General features: G+C 41.8%; 1 protein-coding gene across 3 annotated transcripts in view; it reads right to left on the minus strand.

The window, feature by feature from the left end:
* Positions 1-19,139, minus strand: part of NSMAF (neutral sphingomyelinase activation associated factor) — a 60,277-nt gene that overhangs the window by 29,643 nt on the left and 11,495 nt on the right. For 2 of the 3 annotated variants that reach the window (XM_042924153.1, XM_042924154.1), the window contains exons 2-9: positions 13,207-13,296; positions 9,731-9,809; positions 9,566-9,633; positions 9,430-9,466; positions 5,572-5,622; positions 2,784-2,855; positions 2,419-2,466; positions 2,270-2,322 (exon numbers count right to left, since the gene is read on the minus strand). In XM_042924153.1, the coding sequence (XP_042780087.1) occupies positions 2,270-2,322; positions 2,419-2,466; positions 2,784-2,855; positions 5,572-5,622; positions 9,430-9,466; positions 9,566-9,633; positions 9,731-9,809; positions 13,207-13,296 (498 nt within the window). Of the gene's footprint in view, positions 1-2,269; positions 2,323-2,418; positions 2,467-2,783; positions 2,856-4,297; positions 4,535-5,571; positions 5,623-9,429; positions 9,467-9,565; positions 9,634-9,730; positions 9,810-13,206; positions 13,297-19,139 lie in introns of those variants that run through there. The other variant, XM_042924155.1, reaches the window with a different exon arrangement.

The following is a 19,139-nucleotide window of genomic DNA, read 5'->3' on the forward strand; positions in this document are numbered from 1 at the left end:
CACATATATATACACACACATATACTTGTACACACACAAACACAGAACGTGCAAGAACTAAAGCAAATCTGACAAAATGTTAACAAATTAACCCTTGGTGACTCATAGGGTATCTCTGTTCATTATCTTATTCTTCGGACTTGTGAGGATTTGAAAATTTTCAGAATGAACGGTAGAGAAAAATAAACGTAGTTATCTTTTATTTCTTCAATAAGAAAGTATTTCCTTGGAACTATGATGGTCAAAGTTTACCTTTCTTTGAGAGGAAGTATACCACACGGGAATATCGCATTTTATACAGTAAAAGTTTCTTTTCTAAATTGTTCAGCCTAACATTTTGGAGGCTGGATTAAATTAAAACCTCCACAGTGAGCCATTTTTAAAATTAATGCGATGCTGAAGCCCAGGACTGAAAAAATCGCTACTCAGAATTATGCATTCTAAGTAGGTCAAGAGAAGCTAATTCTTCTTATTCCTTTTCCTTCCTAAAAAGGAAGCTATTCTTCCCCTGGCAATCCATTTACCTAAAATATCCTGCAAGTATTAAAACAGAAAGAAAGATTAATGCTTTATAGGTGAAACAGAAAGAGAAGCAAACAAACATAAACAGAGAAACATTATTGGCCAGATGGCTTTCCTGGCAAGTGCTTCAACACTCTAAAATGTAGTGTAAGGTCACAAATCTCACAAAGATAGCAATAAAACAGAATATTACAAACTAATCTCATTTATAAACATAAGCCTGGAGCAAAAGCCTGGCATATGATAATCCATAAATGAGTCTATTCAACCAATACTTTCTACGTTGTCTTAAGCTGGAGTCATTACAAATGTAGGAATCTGAAATAAGAATCTAAAATAAAAATGGTATTTAGTGAACAGGGACTGTAATAATTTATGACAAGATTTTGTACATATTAAAGAATTTACATATAAAGTTAATGGAACTGATCACGAAGTTTAGCCACAAACTGAATACACAAAAATCCACTGCATTCCATGTATCAACAATGAACAGGAAAGGACTTTTTAGGACATCATTTACAACACTGTCAGAAATATGAAGTCCCTGGAATAAATCTAACACAAGTGGGGAAAGACCTTTACAGAGAAAATCATAAGGAAGACGTTAAAGAAGGCCTAAATAAATGAGTGATTCATTGCAATCCCAATCAGAATCCCAGCGGGCTTTCTTTTATGGAACTTGACAAGCTGTTCTTAAATGCACATAGAAGTGCAGGATAAGGCCAAGAATAGCGAAGACATAAACTGAAAAGGAAAATAAAGTGTGAGGCCCTGAACCTGTAAATATCAAGAGTTATTATACAGTTACAATGATTCATACAGTGGTATTAGAGAGGAAATGCAGATCTACTTAATAGAAGGCAAGAAACCAATAAGAACACAGGTCCGTACAAAAAGCATAATTATTTGCAGGAAATATGCTGTATACTTAGAAAAGCTGAGAAAATCAATGAAAAGAATCACCGGACTAGTAGGAATATAGTTTCCCAGTCCCCACAGGACACCTTAGTAAGGTACCTATCACAGCTTGAAGGGTCGGATAAGACTTTCCAGAACAACTGGAAACAAGTGACTTCAGCCAAGCTGAAATCAGAAGAATAAGTAAGAGTCAGCCAGATGCAAAAGAGGAAGGAGGCTGAATGCTCTCAGTACAGGGAACATGCAGGAAGGCTCAGAGGGACCAGACCATTTGATTCAGGATCTGCACAGATGCAAAGAGCGGGAGCACAGAATTCCACAGGACACCAGCGACCACACGTACTGCACACACAAGGGCTAGAACCTAAGCCACGTAAGGTTCAGACTTTACCCTGAGGGCAGCTGGAAATCCTGAAGAGTTTTAAACAGACGTGCGACATAATCAAGTTCCTTAGAAAAAGCACATTTTCAAGGCATCCTCGGTAGGGAAGAGAGAATAGGAAAAGGGAAGACTGGAGTCAGGTGGACAAGCTCACAGCCGCTACAGTGTTCTGAGTGAAGGCAGTGGGGGCCTGAACTCAGGCCAACAGCAGGGTGAAAAGACGGAAGTTGACGGCCTAGAAAGATCTTAGTGAGCATCAGTCCACAGGCCTGTCTGGCTGACCCAAGTCAGGATGAAGAAGCGGAGGCAGGGACATTCCCGACAACACGCAGGTCTGGGGGCCCGGACGGTGACATCGGCGGTCTGGGACAGGCCAAAGGAGGCACTCGGATCAAAGACATCTGCTGCTTTTAGAATCTGGGAACGAAATCATTAAAAACTTACCTGTTCTTGTCAAATGATGTCCTAGCCAAACGCGACTGCAAAATAGCGGTTATCTATTAAAACAGAACCATTAAAAAATAAGGATTTAGGAGTGAAACCTCAATACAATTTAATTCACGAAAAGGACACCGATCTTTAGAAACTCTTACCATAGCAGTTTGGTCCCCAAGTTTGTCAAGGCAGGACGCTCTGTGAAGCTACAATATACAAATGTACAAGAATTTATTTTTTTTTCTCCAAAACGATACAAAGATATTTCCTTAGAAGCAATGAAAACCAGCAATCATTCTGTTCCTCGGTAACAGGTAAGATCACTTCTGATACATCTGTGACTTCTTCCTAACATACAGTGTTCAAATGCAACATATTCAAGTAAATCTGCTTCATATTTAGAAAAGAAATTATGGTTTTAGAGAGATGTATAAATAAGATTTTTTTTTCTTTTTTTAAGTTTCTGCCTAAGCGTGCTTTGAATTCTCTGCCCAGGGAATGCCCGAGGAAGGCGCTGGCTTACCTGAAGCAACGTTTCCACGACATCTTCCACTTTCCCTGAAACATCCAATTCAAAAACGTACTCCATTGTGCCCTAAGAAGAAGGGAAACAAATCAAATCAAGGGAAGAGAAGAAGCCCAACCATACTACTTTAGGAACATTTGCAATGCCTCTGCTGGGCTGTGCCCGTGTCTGCCGGCTCCTCCCCCTGGAATGAGAGCTGGGGGGTGGGGGAGGGGGCAGGAGCAGACCCTGCCAGACATTACTGCTACATTTATTATTTCTTCCCTTCTGCCAACTTTGGACTCAGTTGGCTGTTTTCTCTCATTTCTCGAGGTGTGTAGTTAGGTTTTTAAATGAGATGTTTCCTTTACTGTAGGTACGTATCACTAGAAACTTGCCCCTTAGTACAGCTTTTGCCGCATCCTGTAAGTTTAGGCATGTTCCGTTTTCGATTTTGTCTCGAGGTGTTTTTTAATTGCCCCATTTCTTCTTTGACCCACTGGTCGTTGCTGGTAACGCCTGTGAACTTGCCTTCTGCTATGTATTTCTAGTTTTAGTCCACCACGGTCAGAAAAGATGCCTGGTATGACTTCAATCTTCTTAAATTCGTTTTGTGACGTGACATGTGCTATGTCCTAGGGAATGTTCCTTGTGCTCCTGAGAAGAATGTGTATTCTGCTGCTGTTGGGTGGAGTGTTCTCTGTATGTCTCTTAGGTTCATCTGGTCTACACTGTTGTTCAGATCCTCTGTTTCCTAACTGACCTTCTGTCTGGATGCTCTACCTATTATTGAAAGTGGGGCATCGAGGGGCACCCGGTTAAGCATCCAACTCTTGATTTTGGCTCAGGTCATGATCTCACACACAGTTCGTGAGATCGAGCCCTGCGTCAGGTTCTACACTGACAGCACAGAGCCTACTTGCCTACTTGGGATTCTCTCTCTCTCCCTCTCTCTCTCTCTCTGCCCCTCCCCGACTGTGTGCTCTTTCTCAAAATAAAGAAACATTAAAAAAAAAAAAAAAAAAAAGGAAGTGGGGCATTGAGATCTTCTATTTTTATTGTGTTGCTATCAATTTCTCCCTTCAATTCTGTCAATGTTTGCTTCAAACATTTAGGTGCTCAGAGGGCAGGTGAATATCTCCTGTGATGGTTAATGTGATTTGTCACATTCTCTCGTCTTAGCCCTGAGGGAGCGTCTGCTGGGCTGCACTGTCCTCCGTCTGCTGGACCACAGGTCCCTGGAGCGGCAGCCTGATGCCCAGCTTTTCCTCGTGGTCGGTGGCCCCAGGCATCTAGAGCATGCTGGGTCCTGTCACCGCTCCAACACAGGCAACACTGAAGCCAGTCCCTCGGGCAGCCACCCCAACAGTCAGAACACAGTCCCGGACACACGGTTGGACACGGTCCTGTCTTCTCCCGGAAGGAGCTGCGAGTTCCCTCCCATCACGCGGTACAGTATTGGGGGCGGGACTATATTGAAAGGATGTTACAAACATCCCTATTGGCTTCAGTGGGGCTGTTTCCATGCTAACCTGGGGTGCAGGGCCTCTTAACTGGTTTCCAGGTTTGTCACAAAAGGCACTGGTGGTCCATGTATTGTTGACTGAATCAGGGTCTCCATGAGAGGAACCAGGGCTTCCTATTCCGCCATCTCTCATGGTCACCACCGATGTCACTATCCCTCTTTTTCAATCTGAAAATCACACCCATTTTACGCTGAAGCAACAGAGCTTCTCTGCTTCGGAAACCTCCCTCATCTCCTTTTACATAACTTCTCAATGGACCAAGAACAGCTTTGTGGATATCAGGAGAGCGATGGGAGGGAGAGTCCCCCAGGCAGTGGTCTCAACTTGGCGGGGGGGGGGGGGGGGGGGGGGGGGGGGGGGGGGGGGGGGGGGGTTCCTACTACCCCAGTGCATTGAGGTCCTACTCAACACCAGGGGGAACAGTGAGTAGGGTGTCTATACCTGCAGTGTGAGGGATGCTCCCACACCATTAAGAACCATCCTTCCCCAAATGCCAACAGCACCAGTGGAGAGCAATTAAATCTCATATCTACAGTTTCTGACTGGTAAATGCCAGTGTTTCTTGTGCATAAACCTCAAAGCCACAGCATGTAGTCTGCGAGTTCCCCGAGTGCTGAGACACTGCAGGCTGGCCTATGACAGACGGAGGTTTAGCCTGTGGGGCTGTTTGCTCCGAGAGGGTGGCTTTTCCTCATTCACGGTGGTGTCCATGTGCAGAGCACCAGCCTGAATGCAGGTCCCGTAAAAACCCTCTTTTGGTAGGAGTTACCCCTTTACTATATATTAAGCTGAAGCCAAAGAATGAAGTGATGTACAGAACGGTTAAATGTGATGCCTATGCTTCCTTGACAAGGCCTGGAAAACCAGAAATGTATGTAAGTATACTCATAGCTCTCTCAATTAAGACAATTTATAAATTATTATTCAGCTCTCAAGGGCATTTTATATCCTATAAATATTTCTTAAACATTTTAAAAAATACAGTTAGCAAATAACCTTATAAATGACACACATTCTGATTTCAATTGCTAATCTAATAATTTAAGCTTTATTTCTCCCCCCTATTAGACACATTTATTTTTTTAAGTCAAAAATTTATTGAAATCTCTTGGACTAAAGGCTATGGCTCCCTTGGGTAATTCTGTTATAACTGCTGGTAACAAGCTTTAAATACTCTTTATTATTCTTCTATTCGATTAAAGATGTTAATAAAATCACAAAATCTTACTGCTTAAAATCACTATATAAAGTGCCGGGAATAAATGAAAAGCTTTACTTACCCTTTCTATTTTATACGGCGCAACAATATTGTGTTCTTTAATGAAATATACCTGAGAAGGACAAATCAATTACGTGTGAGATAATTAAAAATTCTCAGTAATAAGTTACTATAAATTAAGATATTATGCATCAAATTTAAAGCAGTGTGAACATAATCTCTATTTCCAAAAGCACTTGCATTGCTCTTAGTATGGCTTTAAAGTTGTAGTGTTAGGATAACAAATTTTAAAAAGGGATTCATCAAGGCAGCAAGGTAGCAATCACTGCCGGGTAAGTAAAATCCCCAAGATGTTTTATGAATGTCATGACCTGTACCCAGTAACCAAGCAGAAAGAGGAAGGAAGCTAATCGAAGTGCCAATTTTCTAAGAAACGGGTAAAACAAAGTCACTGTGGTATGAGATATGCTTATTAACATAAAGAAACTTCCCTTCTCTGTAGGTGATCTGGGCATAGGGTGTCTTACACGCACTGGTCACCTGCCTACACTGTATGTTAGCAACCATGTCCAAGGAGCAATGCCACCCACCAGGGCCGTCAACATGGAGCCCTACCCGTCTCCCTGCCTTCCCTCCTGCCATGATGATGGGAGTGCCCCGGCCCTCAGAAGCAGTCACTCTACTAGGCCACAAAATGTAGACCTCCCTCCACCTGCCAGCTGTTCAGAAACTCGGCTCCTATGGTGATAACGCTTGCTGTACTTTCTCACATTTGAAACAAACAAGAGATAAGAACCCTCCCTTGGGTCTTATATCCTCATTTTACTGTTTCTGTTCCTTTTTGTGGCAAAACTCTTTGCAAGAGCTGACGGTACTTTCTCTTGGGCCCTGGGTGGGTTTTTAGCCACATCACACATTACAGGGGTGAATCCACTCCTGAGGTCATAAAAGGTGCACCAGATCTCCAGGTCACCAAACTCAAGGGTCTGTTCTGAGCATTTCCTGGGTTCTGTTTCTCGGAGCTCAGGATGGCTCTTCCTGAAGCAGCTGTCCAGCTGGCTTCCAGCCACCAGCTCCCAGCCCTCCGTGGCCTCGCCCGCTACCCCTTCTGTCTTCCTTCAGACCCTCTCTCTTCCCAACCTCCCAAGGCAGACTTGCTGGGTCTAGTCCTCAGGCCCCTCTGTGTACACCCGGCCCCTAGAAACCTCATCCAGGCCCAGGGCTTCACCCAGCTTATGTCTGTCGCCTCAGCCTTCTCCCTGAAACCCAGACCAATGCTCCCGAGGCCCGGCAGACTTTTCCTCTCAGAGGTCACCTTCTCAACAGAGCCTGCTCTTCCCCAGGCTCCTTGACAGCAATGAAGGGCCTTGCTATCCACCTTTTTGGGGGTCATTCCTGACTGTTCTCCTTTGTACCTTGCAACGAACCCATCAGTACACCTGTTAGGTTTTTCTTCAGCATGTATCCAGACACTGGCCACCTCTCACCCTCCCATTGCTACCATCCTGGACTAAAACCTCCAGGTTCTCAATACCCCTCAAGGCTCTCCTTGCTTCCGCTCATGCCCCCTACAGCACATTCCCTACCCAGCCTCCAAGAGATTTACCAACACACACAACTCAGCTGGCAGGGGTTATTTATTCTCTTTTGTGCTTTATGTGGACTGCTTATTACCCCACAGGGCCTCCGTGACACGGAGCCCACCACCGCTCCACCTCCCTTCCCCGCTGCCCTTCATCCCTCGCCCCAGGCACGTTCACCCACACTGAGCCTGCCACCTGCCAGGACCTTCGCCTCTCAGGCCCCCACCACTCGGCAGCTGCCTGGCTCATTCCCTCAGCCCTTCTGAGTGGTGTGCCTTCCCATGTGCCTTTGCGGCCAGGCACCGCTGCCCATTCTCTCTAAGGCAGCTCCTGCTTTCCTCATCATTCTCAATTCTTTTGTCCTGTTTGCATTTTCTTCAGTACAGAAGATGTCTGCTTATTGTCTGTTGCCCCCATCAAACAGTAAAGTCCATGGGGAGAGGGGCTTTGAATACTTTATTCTTCCCTATGCCTTCAAAGCCGTGAATATATATACTGAATATATAAATGCATGAATAAAAACTATTATTTACACAAACACCTACTCTCTAAAGCCTAAAGAACCATAACATAGTTCTGAAACAAGTGTGACCTCTTAAAGTAATCAAAAGCCACAAAAGTTGAGCTGCTTTTAATTGTATACTTAAGCTGATTTTGAGTTAGTCTGACACGAGACCTCTGCTACTAAGTCTGTAAATGACTAAAATGGATCATTTGTATAATGGAAACCACGCTTCCAATTGAGAAAGTACCTCTTCCTTTCAAGAAGTGGACTTTCTAGAACAAAGCTATGATGTAGGATGATACTACAGAAATAATGAGAGCACAGGTGCAGGCCAGAATTATGGTGTTCCCCCCACCCCACCTCCAAAGTAATAGATGGCTTTAACTGTTTTCATTTATACCAGGTAAAACAACAGGAAGTCAAAGATAGGCTGGTTTCAAATGTTTTCTTCCTGGAAACTAACTGAATCATGGAAGGTAGACCTAGAAAATCACCTCATCTGTTTATCTCCCTGCTTTCATAAAACACTTTTCAATACACATTAAAAAGTGTTCCATGGGGCCTCCTGGATGGCTCAGTCGGCTAAGTGTCTAAGTCTTGATCTTGGCTCAGGTCATGATCTCACAGTTCGTGAGTTTGAGCCCCATGTCGGGCTCTGTGCTGGGCACAGAGCCTGCTTGGGATTCTCTCTCTCCCTCTCTCTCTGCCCCTCCCTTGCTCGCTCTCTCTCTCAAAATAAATGAATAAACTTAAAAAAAAAAGAAAGTGTTCCATGAACAGAAGGGGTAGGTGATCTGAAAAAAACCCACCGGAGCAGCCTCTGCTCCAATCATGTCCCTCCTACGCTTACTTGACCGTGGAATGATTTCCCTTTGAGAAAATCCACTTCATGGAACTAGGCCTCTGCAGATAGTTGGGGCAACGTGATCTCTAACCCTCTCATTTTAAAGATAAAAAAGGTAAAATCCAGAGCAAAAAGCAAGTGGGAGAGGCCCTTGACTCCTTTCTTATTTATAAGTTAAAAAAAAAAAAAAAAAAAATCTATGAACGAACTAAGTATATGATGGGAGAAAAACCGTATTTTAATTTTCTCTGTGTTGCTGGCAGTAAGCACGGCACTGGGTACATCATTGTACACGGAATACATCTGGAATGAGTAAGAGGTCATGACCCCAAGCCTCATCACTGTACAAGCCGGCACATCCTGAGCTGGTGGCCTGCTGTCACCATGAGTCAAGCCGAGATCCTACTTCAGTGCTGTGCTGCTGGCCCCCACCGACTAAGTGGCCAGGAGGCCTGGGGGGAGGAGGGGACGAGGGGGGGGCTGCAGTGGTTTCATCTCAACCCACGGACACCATCATGATCCTCAGGACGAAACCACAAGCCTGCGGGCATCACACAACTTTATAAACATTAAGGATCTCATTAGTGATCACAGCTTTAAAAAAATATATTTCTCGGGGCCCCTGGTGGCTCAGCCAGTTACGTGTCCGACTTCGGCTCAGGTCACGATCTCATGGTTCGTGGGTTCGAGCCCCGCATCGGGCTCTGGGCTGACAGCTCAGAGCCTGGAGCCTACTCCGGATTCTGTGTCTCCCTCTCTCTCTGCCCCTCCCCCGCTTGTGCGCTCGCTCTCTCTCTCTCTCAAAAATAAATAAAAAATTTTAAGAATATTTCTCAATGGTTCAATATTAAAAGCATTTAAAGATCTATTCCAGCAGTCTTCGTCTGAGATTTCTACCAATAATTTCACTGTGCTAAAAAAACCCAAAATGGTGTGTGCGTGTTTTTACTCAGGTTAAGAAAAAAATATTCACTATGTGCTTCTTACCTGACTGAAAAGGAGTGAAATCGCCCCAGATTTTGCCCTACAATGCAGATAAAAGTCATTAAATATACAGAATTTTTTGGCAGAAGTAAAATTAATAGTTTTACTGTTACAGAAAAAGTTACTGACAAAGACATACTTTGTAAAGTGTCTACTGGATCCATTTTCTTCATGTTTTCCTATTTTTATACAATCTCTCAAAGGAATCTGGATAAAATTGAGGGAGAAATATTATAAAAATAAGCAAAGGTAAGATATACACAAAGAGTAGGAATGTCTCTGTTCACATTTAAGATGCATTTACCTTAATGATGGGCTGGGATATTGCATCTGGTTCAAAAATAACTGATTTTGAACATATTTTTAAGGAGCCTCTGATTTTCCTAGGGATCAAAATACAAAGGATTATTGCTCATGAACATAACAGAAGTCACCAAAGAACTAGAATACATTTTAACTAGAAAGTACATAGCCAAACCATTAACTAAAAGAACAACAATGCAATTTAAGAGAAGTGGCAGGCCAGATTTTGAACCCGGGGCCATAGTTGGCCATCCTGATCCCATTGCTCATTAGGAACTGAAATTTTTATCATTCTTTCTGTGTTTATTATCTAGAATTCATTAATAGAGAACAACTTGACAGTATTTATCTGCGATCTGGTTACCCTAAAAGTACAAGTTGTACAGAGAAAGCAGGAAAACTGCTTGATTCTTACTTTTCTGAGGGGAGAGCTAGAAAATGCTTTCTTTTAAAAGAAAAGTGTATGAATCCACATAAATGTTTCCAATTCAAAAGTAAGATCAGGCTTTTAACTTAACTCCTTTACTATTGGATTTGTATCTCTTTCGTACTCAAAGTCTCTGTCACAGCATCAACATACTACTCATTTGCTTCACATAAATCTACGTGCGTGTGTGAATAACGAACAGTTTCAAAATAATAATACCAAAAGTACTAACAACAATATTACTACTAAAACATTTGCCACCTTTTTTGCAATTCTTTTTCTACTCAGGCTGCATCTCACCAGAGACACAAATTACTGTAGTTACCCCTCAACTTATATGTAGTTAAGTTCATTTGCTTCATTTTCTTTTCATTTTTAGGATTTGCTGTTTCTTCTGAAATTCAATTCTATATTAAAATATGGGTAGGGGGCGCCTGGGTGGCTCAGTCGGTTGAGTGTCCGACTTCAGCTCAGGTCATGATCTCACAGTCTGTGAGTTCGAGCCCCACATCGGGCTCTGTGAGGACAGCTCAGAGCCTGGAGCCTGCTTTTCGGATTCTGTGTCTCCCTCGCTCTCTGCGCCACCACCCGCCCCCCACTCTCTGTCTCTCTTTGTCTCTCAAAAAACGAATAAATGTTAAAAAAAATTTAAATATATGCAAAATATTTCTATAGTTCCAAAAGCAAAGGATATAAAATAAGGGACACTCAGAGAAGTCTAGTTGTCATTTTATATTATTCCCCCATCGCTCCTTCTTCTGTGTAATCATTTTCATTACCTTTTAGTTTATGCTTTTTAAAATGTGTAATTTAAAAAATTTTTAATTTTTAAAAAATATAGCCAAAAAATTATTTCCTTCCATTCTTATGTGAAAGATAGCATACAGTACCCAGTATTCTGCCCTTCACTTTTTGCACTGAATGCATGCCGGAGACAACTCCACAGCACTATGCACAACTTCTTCAGTCACTGGACTCTTTCCAGTATTTTGCTATTACAAGCAACGTTATGGTAAATAACCCTGTTCATGGGTCCACTTACATATTTCCCACGGTACCCCTGAGACAGCTTCCTAGAAACAGCCTTGCTAGATCAACAGGTTAATGCACATGCCATGCTGCTAGATATCACCGAATTCACTTCCGTGGATTATACCAATGTACTCTAATGGTAACTTAAAACGTAGAAAAATAGGTTTCAGTTTGCTAGCTTACATGCGTGTTTTAATAAGAAACAAACGTACAGTAAAACCTTGGGTTGTAACTTGTTCTGCAAGCGTTCTGCCAGACGAGCAAACATTTCTAATGAATTTTAACTTGATAAACGAGCAACGTCTTGCAATATGAATAGTACATGACGCCAAACATCACATGATCACCACTGACCCAATGGTTCTTTTCTCTCTCTCTGTCTCTCTTTCTCGCTCTCTACGGGATCGTGGGTGATCGTCTCCCCACGGATGCTCGGTCTCAAGCCACGGTGTTCGGCAGAAATCAGTGATTTTTCAGAATGTTGGAAGGTGCCCGCAACGGGCACTAGGGTATTTTTTGTCATTTCACAGCACAGTCCTTTGCTTTTCCAGGAGAGTCAGCTTAGGAACGCTTTGCTTCATTCTAGGTCAGGCTACCCGCAGATAGAGACCCTCTCCTCTGCAGCCTTATTGCCGGTTACATTAAATACAGTACATGGCAAGAATTTATTAATACTGTACTGTAGTCAACATCCGTTAGTGATAGTGAAAGTTGTCCTACACAATAACCCTCCTCTCTCTTGTCTCCCTCACACCAGTCACAAAGGTTTTCAAGGGTAAGTGCAGGTTAATATATTTTTCTTTAGATGTTGTATTTTCTTTATTATTTTATATAATATTACAGTATTGTAATCATTTTTATAGGAATATTTTTGGGTTGTGGAATGAATCATCTGAGTTTCTGTTATTTCTTATGGGGAAATTTGCTTTAATGTACAAATGCTTTGGATTACAAGTATGTTCCCAGAATGAATTACGCTCACAAATCAAGGTTTTACCGTACTTAATTTTAAGCAAGACATTGTTATGATATAGGGCAGAGGAGTATTGGGAGGAAAAACAAAGGTATGAAATTAAGGAAAAGAATATGAGCAAAATTCCAGAAGTAAGAAAACAAGGTCCTACTTTCAAGGAATAGTAATTATCTAATTTGAATGCTAAGGAAACAGACATTCAATGCACAGTAGTTTCTGATGTCTGCCTTCCTCCCCAATAGGACAGACACTCCAGGGTCAACTTGTACCCTTCCTGCCCCAGACTTAGACTTAGCCACTTCTCCCAAACAAAAAGCTAAGTAATTTTCACTTTAGGTTGTATCCAAACAAACACCACACGGCTTTGATGGCCCTTTCAAAATAAAACCTGAAGAACAATAAATATTAAAGAGTTTAACTAGTATCAAAGCATGTTCAAGTTGTGGCCTGTATTTGTTAAGGGACATCTCTCAAAGGAAACCATAAGCAAAAACAACTTTGCTGCAACAACTCTGATTTTATGCATTTCAAGTTGGTATTTTAAACAAAAAATTTCATTATAAATTTTTGTACACAGCTTTCAAAAGGTATGGCCAAAGAAACTGAATCTGTTTTTATAGCAATAAGCTGTAACTATTACAATATTCAGAAAACTGATTTCACTTCTACTTCAGATCAAATTATTCATTTCGAACGTACTGATTTTTATGCCACTCTGGTGTTTTATGATCATTACCTTATAACACCATAACCCAAATAATTGAGAGTATAAGTACAAAAGTGACACATGAAAAAAAAAAAAAAGATGGAATAATGAAGCCTAGTCCTATCCAGCTGATTTAAGCACCCATATTAGAGGAATTCATACACACTACTTCTTAGCTTTAGAAAAATCTGAAGTATGACAGCAACTTGTAAGGCCTCCTTTCTCATTATGTTCCCAGTACAAAAGGGGGGAGAATCTGCAAGATCATACATTTAATTTTTAAAACATCAGACAAGGAAAAGGTCTGTGACTCTGTAAAGATCCAAAAATCTTCCTTACCTTTCGTTGTGACCACCTTTGCTCTGAATATGATTAGCTGTATGTTGTTCAAAGTAGTATTCCTCCAAGTTAAGTAGGAGCAAGGAAAATCTAAATTTGGAAAAACCAGAGCAAACAAAACGAAACCTCATGTTTATTATTTTTTTTAAGTATAAGAAAGCAGAATATTTAAAGCATCTGTTCTCAAAGCGTTTTTCCATTCATTAAATCAACAAGTACTTATTAAGTGTAGATCCTATACCAGAAACCCTTCTCTAGTCACTGGGAGAAAGCGACAGACAGACCTACCTGGCCAAGCCAAAAATAACACAAATAAAATTGTTTACAAGTGGATTTTTTAACTCCTTTAGGAGAACCCCCAAATTTTATATTAAATTTTTTTTGAAATGTTTATTTACTTTTGACAGAGAGAGAGAGAGAGAGAGAGAGAGAGAGAGAGCACGCAAGAGCAGGGGAGGGGCAGAGAGAGAGGGAGACACAGAATCCGAAGCAGGCTCCAGGCTCTGAGCTGTCAGCACAGAGCCCGATGCGGGGCTCGAACCCGCAGACCGCAAGACCATGACCTGAGCCAAAGTCGGACGCTCAACCGACCGAGCCACCCAGGTGCCTGAGAACCCCCCAATTTTTTGAAATAAAACTTATTCTTGCCTGAACAAAACCTGGGGCTTTCCCATCTATGGAGTTTTTTCATCCTTTGTTTCCTCTGACCCACCACCAGACGTCCCCACCTCCCCTTCAGACTGCACCCCTCCTCCCGTTCTAGTGTTCCACCTTCTGGTTAGTTGGGTTTATCTTACGACTTCTACAAGATCATATGATTCTGAGAGTCAGATCTTTAGATACAGTCCAATGCTTTGGTGTTGAGTAAGTAAGTAAACTGAACAGAAGAGGACTGAAATGTAGATCTTTTAAAAGTTTTAAGTGCTTTAAAAGTATGAATTCAGTTGTATGGCCACAGAAATAAACACATGGCAAATAACTGAAAGCAAGTGTTTTGTCTGTTCTGCGGTGACATCGGGCAACACTGGCGGCATTCTACAGGGTCAGGAAAAGCTCTCACGGGCAGTGTGGGACTGGAGGTCTGGTGTGTTGGAGGAAGGTATCTCTGATATACATAGCAGATCAAGCATGTGTGTCTATCTCTGCTCCACTAACATGTGAATGAAAATATTTTTTAAATTGTAAGACCTCAGACCAAAGAAAACTGAAGAGTCACAAAGACAAGAGCAACAAATATGTAAGAAATGGAAAGCAGATGGGAGGACTCGCCAGAGATCGGAAACCAGAACGGCAGATGCCTCCAGTAGAAGATACCAATCGGTAGAAAACCAACTCAAGTCACAGGACTTCCAAAAAGTCCTGAAATCGCAGGAATCAGGTACCAAGAAGATAGGGAGGAAGCATGGGGGGCATGGCCCGAAGTCTGAATGAGTCAGTAGCCCAGATTCCTCCCCTGATGCCTATCCTACTTCGCTCTGGCACAGGTTTTTCTAGACAAAAACTGAGTAAGAGGCTCCAAAGCAGACACCAGGCACAGTGGAGAGCAAGGCTACGTACGGCGTGAAAAGAGAGTGATTAAGGAAAAAGTAGGAACACGTAACCACTCCAAGCAACAGTTTGGCAGATTATTTTTAGGAAAAAACCGACTAGCTTTAGAGAAAAGACCTATGGATAGGAGTACTTGAAGGAGCCGGGTCTCTACAATATCATCCCTTACTGGAGCCCACCAGAAAGGGCCTGCCCACAGTGACACAGAATTACATGCTTCATGCTTCAATACGAATCGATAACTCAAGATCACCAGGCTCGAACATGAAGGAACTAGAGCAAAACAAGCGGAAGAACACAGTGTGAAGTTCTAGACATAATACAGAGAACAGGAGCTCAAAAACCTATAATATACTTACAAAAAAGCCATTACATCCAGACAACAAGACATTGCTCGTTACAAAGAAAACCTGAACCAAAAGACAAATAACTCATAAATTAAAAATAATGACAGCAGGAACCAGCTTTACCATCCTCATAGGTAACTCTTTATTAGCCTATTTATTCTATGTCTTTAAGTCCATGAACAAGAATTAATCATTGGCTAAAATGCCAGAGCTCAAAGGCAAATGCTCACTATTAATTCTTATTCTGAAGTTGAATACAATCACCAGAGTTAGGATTGCTAGAACAGTCCTTTGATGCTTCAGATAATTGCCACGAAGGTTTAAATCAGAGACATACTTCCTAGTTACCTTGGCCCTTGTTTTTAGCTTGTGTCTTAATGACCTAAAAACCTTTGCTTGGGCTGGAGCTATATAATCCTTCCTTCCCCTTCTTGGTCCCCACTCCTCCTCTTAAGAGAAAAGGTAAAATAAGATAAGTATCTTTAGTAAGACAATGGCACAATTTTATTGCTATGAAGCACAAAGAACCTTCATAGACAATCGGCTCTTCCATATAATTATTAAAATATAACCCTGTTCTTTGCCACAACATGGATGGATCTAGAGGGTATTAAATTACATGAAATTAATCAGAGAAAGACAAATACCATATGATTTCACTCATATGTGGTATTTAAGAAACACAACAAATGAATACAGGATAAAGAGACAAAGAAAAAAATAGACTCTTAAATACAGAGAACTGGTGACTGCCAGAGGGGAGGAGTTGGGGGGTGGCTGAAATAGGTAAAGGGATTTAAGAACACACCTGTGATGAGCACCGAGTAACGTACAGGCTTGTGGAATAATTATATTATACACTAAGTTTTTTAAAAAGAAAAATAAACATATATACATATATAATCCTATCCTTAATATTGTTAAAACGTCCATACTACCCAAAGTGATCTGCAGAAATCATTGCCAAATCCAGTGTCATGAAGCTTCCCCCCAAGTCTTCTAGGAGTTTTGTACTTTCAGGTCTTGCATTTTAGGCCTGCAATCCATCTCGAGTTAATTTTTGTATGCGATTTTAAAGTAAGGGCGCAACTTCATTCTTTTGCATGTGGAAATCCAGTTTTCCCAGCACCATTTGTTGAAAAGATTGTCCTTTTCTTTCTTCAAAAACTTTTTTAATATTTACTTATTATTTTGAGAGAGAGAGTGTGAGCGAGGGAGGGGCAGAGTGAGAGGGAGACATAGAACCCAAAGCAGGCTCCAGGCTCTGAGCTGTCAGCACAGAGCCCGACGCAGGGCTCGAACTCCCAGACTCCGAGATCATGACCTGAGCTAAAGTTGGATGCTCAACTGACTGAGCCACCCAGGCGCCCCATGAAAAGACTGTTCTTTTCTTATTGTGTGGCCTTGGAACACTTTTAAAGATCATTTGACATTGATTTGGCAATGATTTCTTGGACAGGACACCAAAAGCAAAAATAAATGAATGTGACCACCTGAAACTTAAAAACTCCTGTGCAGCAAAGAAAATAATCAACAGAATGATAAGACAACCTAAAGAACTGGAAAGAATATTTGCAAACCATATATCTGGTAAGGAGTTACTACTCAGAATATATAAAGAACTCCTACAGCTCAACAACAAAGCTTAACCCAATTTAAGAATGAGCAAAGGACTTTAATAGATACTTCTCCAAAGAAGATATACAAATGGCTGAAAAGTATATGAAAAGATATCCAATATCAATCATCAGGAAAATGCAAACCAAAACCATAAATGAGAGATCGCCTTGCACACTATTCAAAAGAAGAAGAAGAGGAGGAGGAGGAGGAGGAGGAGGAGGAGGAGGAGGAGGAGGAGAACAAATGTTGGCAAGGATGTGGAGAAATGGGGACCCTTGCCCACTGCTGGCAGGAATGTAAAATGGGGCAGCTGCATGGAAAACAGTGTAGAGGTTCTCTCAAAAATTAAAGAAAGAACTACCACACAATCCACAGTCCCACTTCTGGGTATTTATCCAAAAGAATGGAAAAGGGGACCTCAAGGTATCAAGTGAGCATAACCAGGCTCACTGCAGCGCTGTTTACAACCTAAATGTCCATCAATGATGAATGGATAAAGAAAATGGGATATATGCATACAATGGAATATTATTCAGCTTTCAAAAAGAAGGAAGTCCTGTCTTATGCTACAACATGGATGAACCATTATGCTAGTGAAATAAGCCAGTCACAAAAAAACAAATACTACAAAATTCCACTCATGTGAAGTATCTGAGGTAGTCAAACTCTCACCAAGAAAAAACAGAATGGCCGTTGCTAGGAGCTGGCGGTAAAGGGAAAAGTAGAACAGCTTTTCAGGGAGTTGCTTTTCAGTGGGTACAGAGCTCCCGGTTTGCAAGACGGAAAAGTTCTAGAGATCTGTTGCACAACAATGTGAACATACTTAACACTACTGTACTATACACTTGAAAATGGTTACGACGGTAAAACTATGCTATGTGTTTTTTACCACAATTAAAAAAAATAGTATCAACCATTATAGAACTGGAGTCATCATTTGCTAAGTAACTTGTATCCTGCTTCATTTACTTTTCATTTCATACTTTGTAAGAAACGTAAAACACATGGTAAAGGGACAGAACCAAATTATTTAAAGTTAAAGGATGAAGGGATTTTTCTGAGTTTATTTTTCTCTCTACTGAAGTGTTTAGTTATGCCTGCTTTAAAATTTTTGTATGTAAAAATGGTTCCAATAAGGTTTCGTGGTGTTTTGAACAATGACTTTTAAACCACATCCCCTGGAGGAAAAGGTTCTGTGAAATCGCTTTTATAACTTTAAATTATTTCTTTCCGAGGCTCTTGGCCCTGCCCCTGGGATTCCTCAGTTTAATCTGTCTTTACAGAGGTGTGGTGGGCTCTTCAGATTCTCCTGATAAATTCACTCACTCGGCAACTTAACTTTCTTGAAAAAGATGCTGTCCCATCCTCATGTCACCTAAATTTTAAAGGATACCATTCAACACTTAACCAATAGCATAAAATAAGCTCACCCTAGGCAGCCCTGACGGCAACCTTGTGTTCATGCCCACTCGGCCCCTACCCAACACTCCACTGATGAACAGTATGCACGATGGATCCAGAAGATTGTTCTAGTCGATTAGTTCTCTCGGTTGGAGCTGTACAACAGGCTTCGCTGTGTTGAGGAGAATTGCGTTACGTGCTCAATGGGAGAAAAGGCCCCGAGGCCTCAGTGATGCGTGCACGGGCACAGGAAGGGGCACGAGAGTCCTGTATCTACCATGTCTACTCTGGATACCCTGACACCATGCTTGGATTAAGCTAGATTCCAGCGCCCCTCCCAGTTACAGAGTTGGTTTAACCGAACTGGGCATTTTGGGTCAGCTTCCTAAATTGGCTCCGAAAACGAGGATGTTAAGAAAAACGCTCAACAAACGAGGCGAGAACACAGTCCTTGACTCACCATTAGAGATGTTTCCCCAATAAGACATTTGACAGTCTGAATACAGTCACTCACACACATATTATCCCACCTGTCATACTAACATTAATTTCTCCCTTCTTGATTCTGTTAAAAGACATCACAAGAACAAACCTGATTCTCTGACGAAGTTCAGATGAACTAATCCACTGTGTGTTCCTGACCGACCAGTCAGAATGCTGTCAAAAGAGATTCGCAAGATGTGACTTTACAGTGGATTCGTGCTCGAGACCGGTGGCAACGACTTCCTCTTCTAGTGGTTTATAAACAATCCATCTGATCTAGAAGTCGCACGAAGCCTGCTTATGCACGTATGCTCTTTCTGCACCTTTCAAAGTTCCTAGATCACGAAAACGATCCTGTGGTCCCAAACGCCAACCCTCCCAGCAGCTTACAGCAGGGGAGGGCACACGTTTTCACCCATCTTACGTAGGCTTATCCTGTTACTCTCAGTCTGAAGGTTCGTGTCATGACAGAGTACAAAATAAGAACCACTTTCTCTGTTATAAATCAATTTTACAGTAGCGGCCTGGGCCCTA

Source organism: Panthera leo, chromosome F2 (assembly GCF_018350215.1).
Source record: "Panthera leo isolate Ple1 chromosome F2, P.leo_Ple1_pat1.1, whole genome shotgun sequence".
Classification (NCBI taxonomy): domain Eukaryota; kingdom Metazoa; phylum Chordata; class Mammalia; order Carnivora; family Felidae; genus Panthera; species Panthera leo.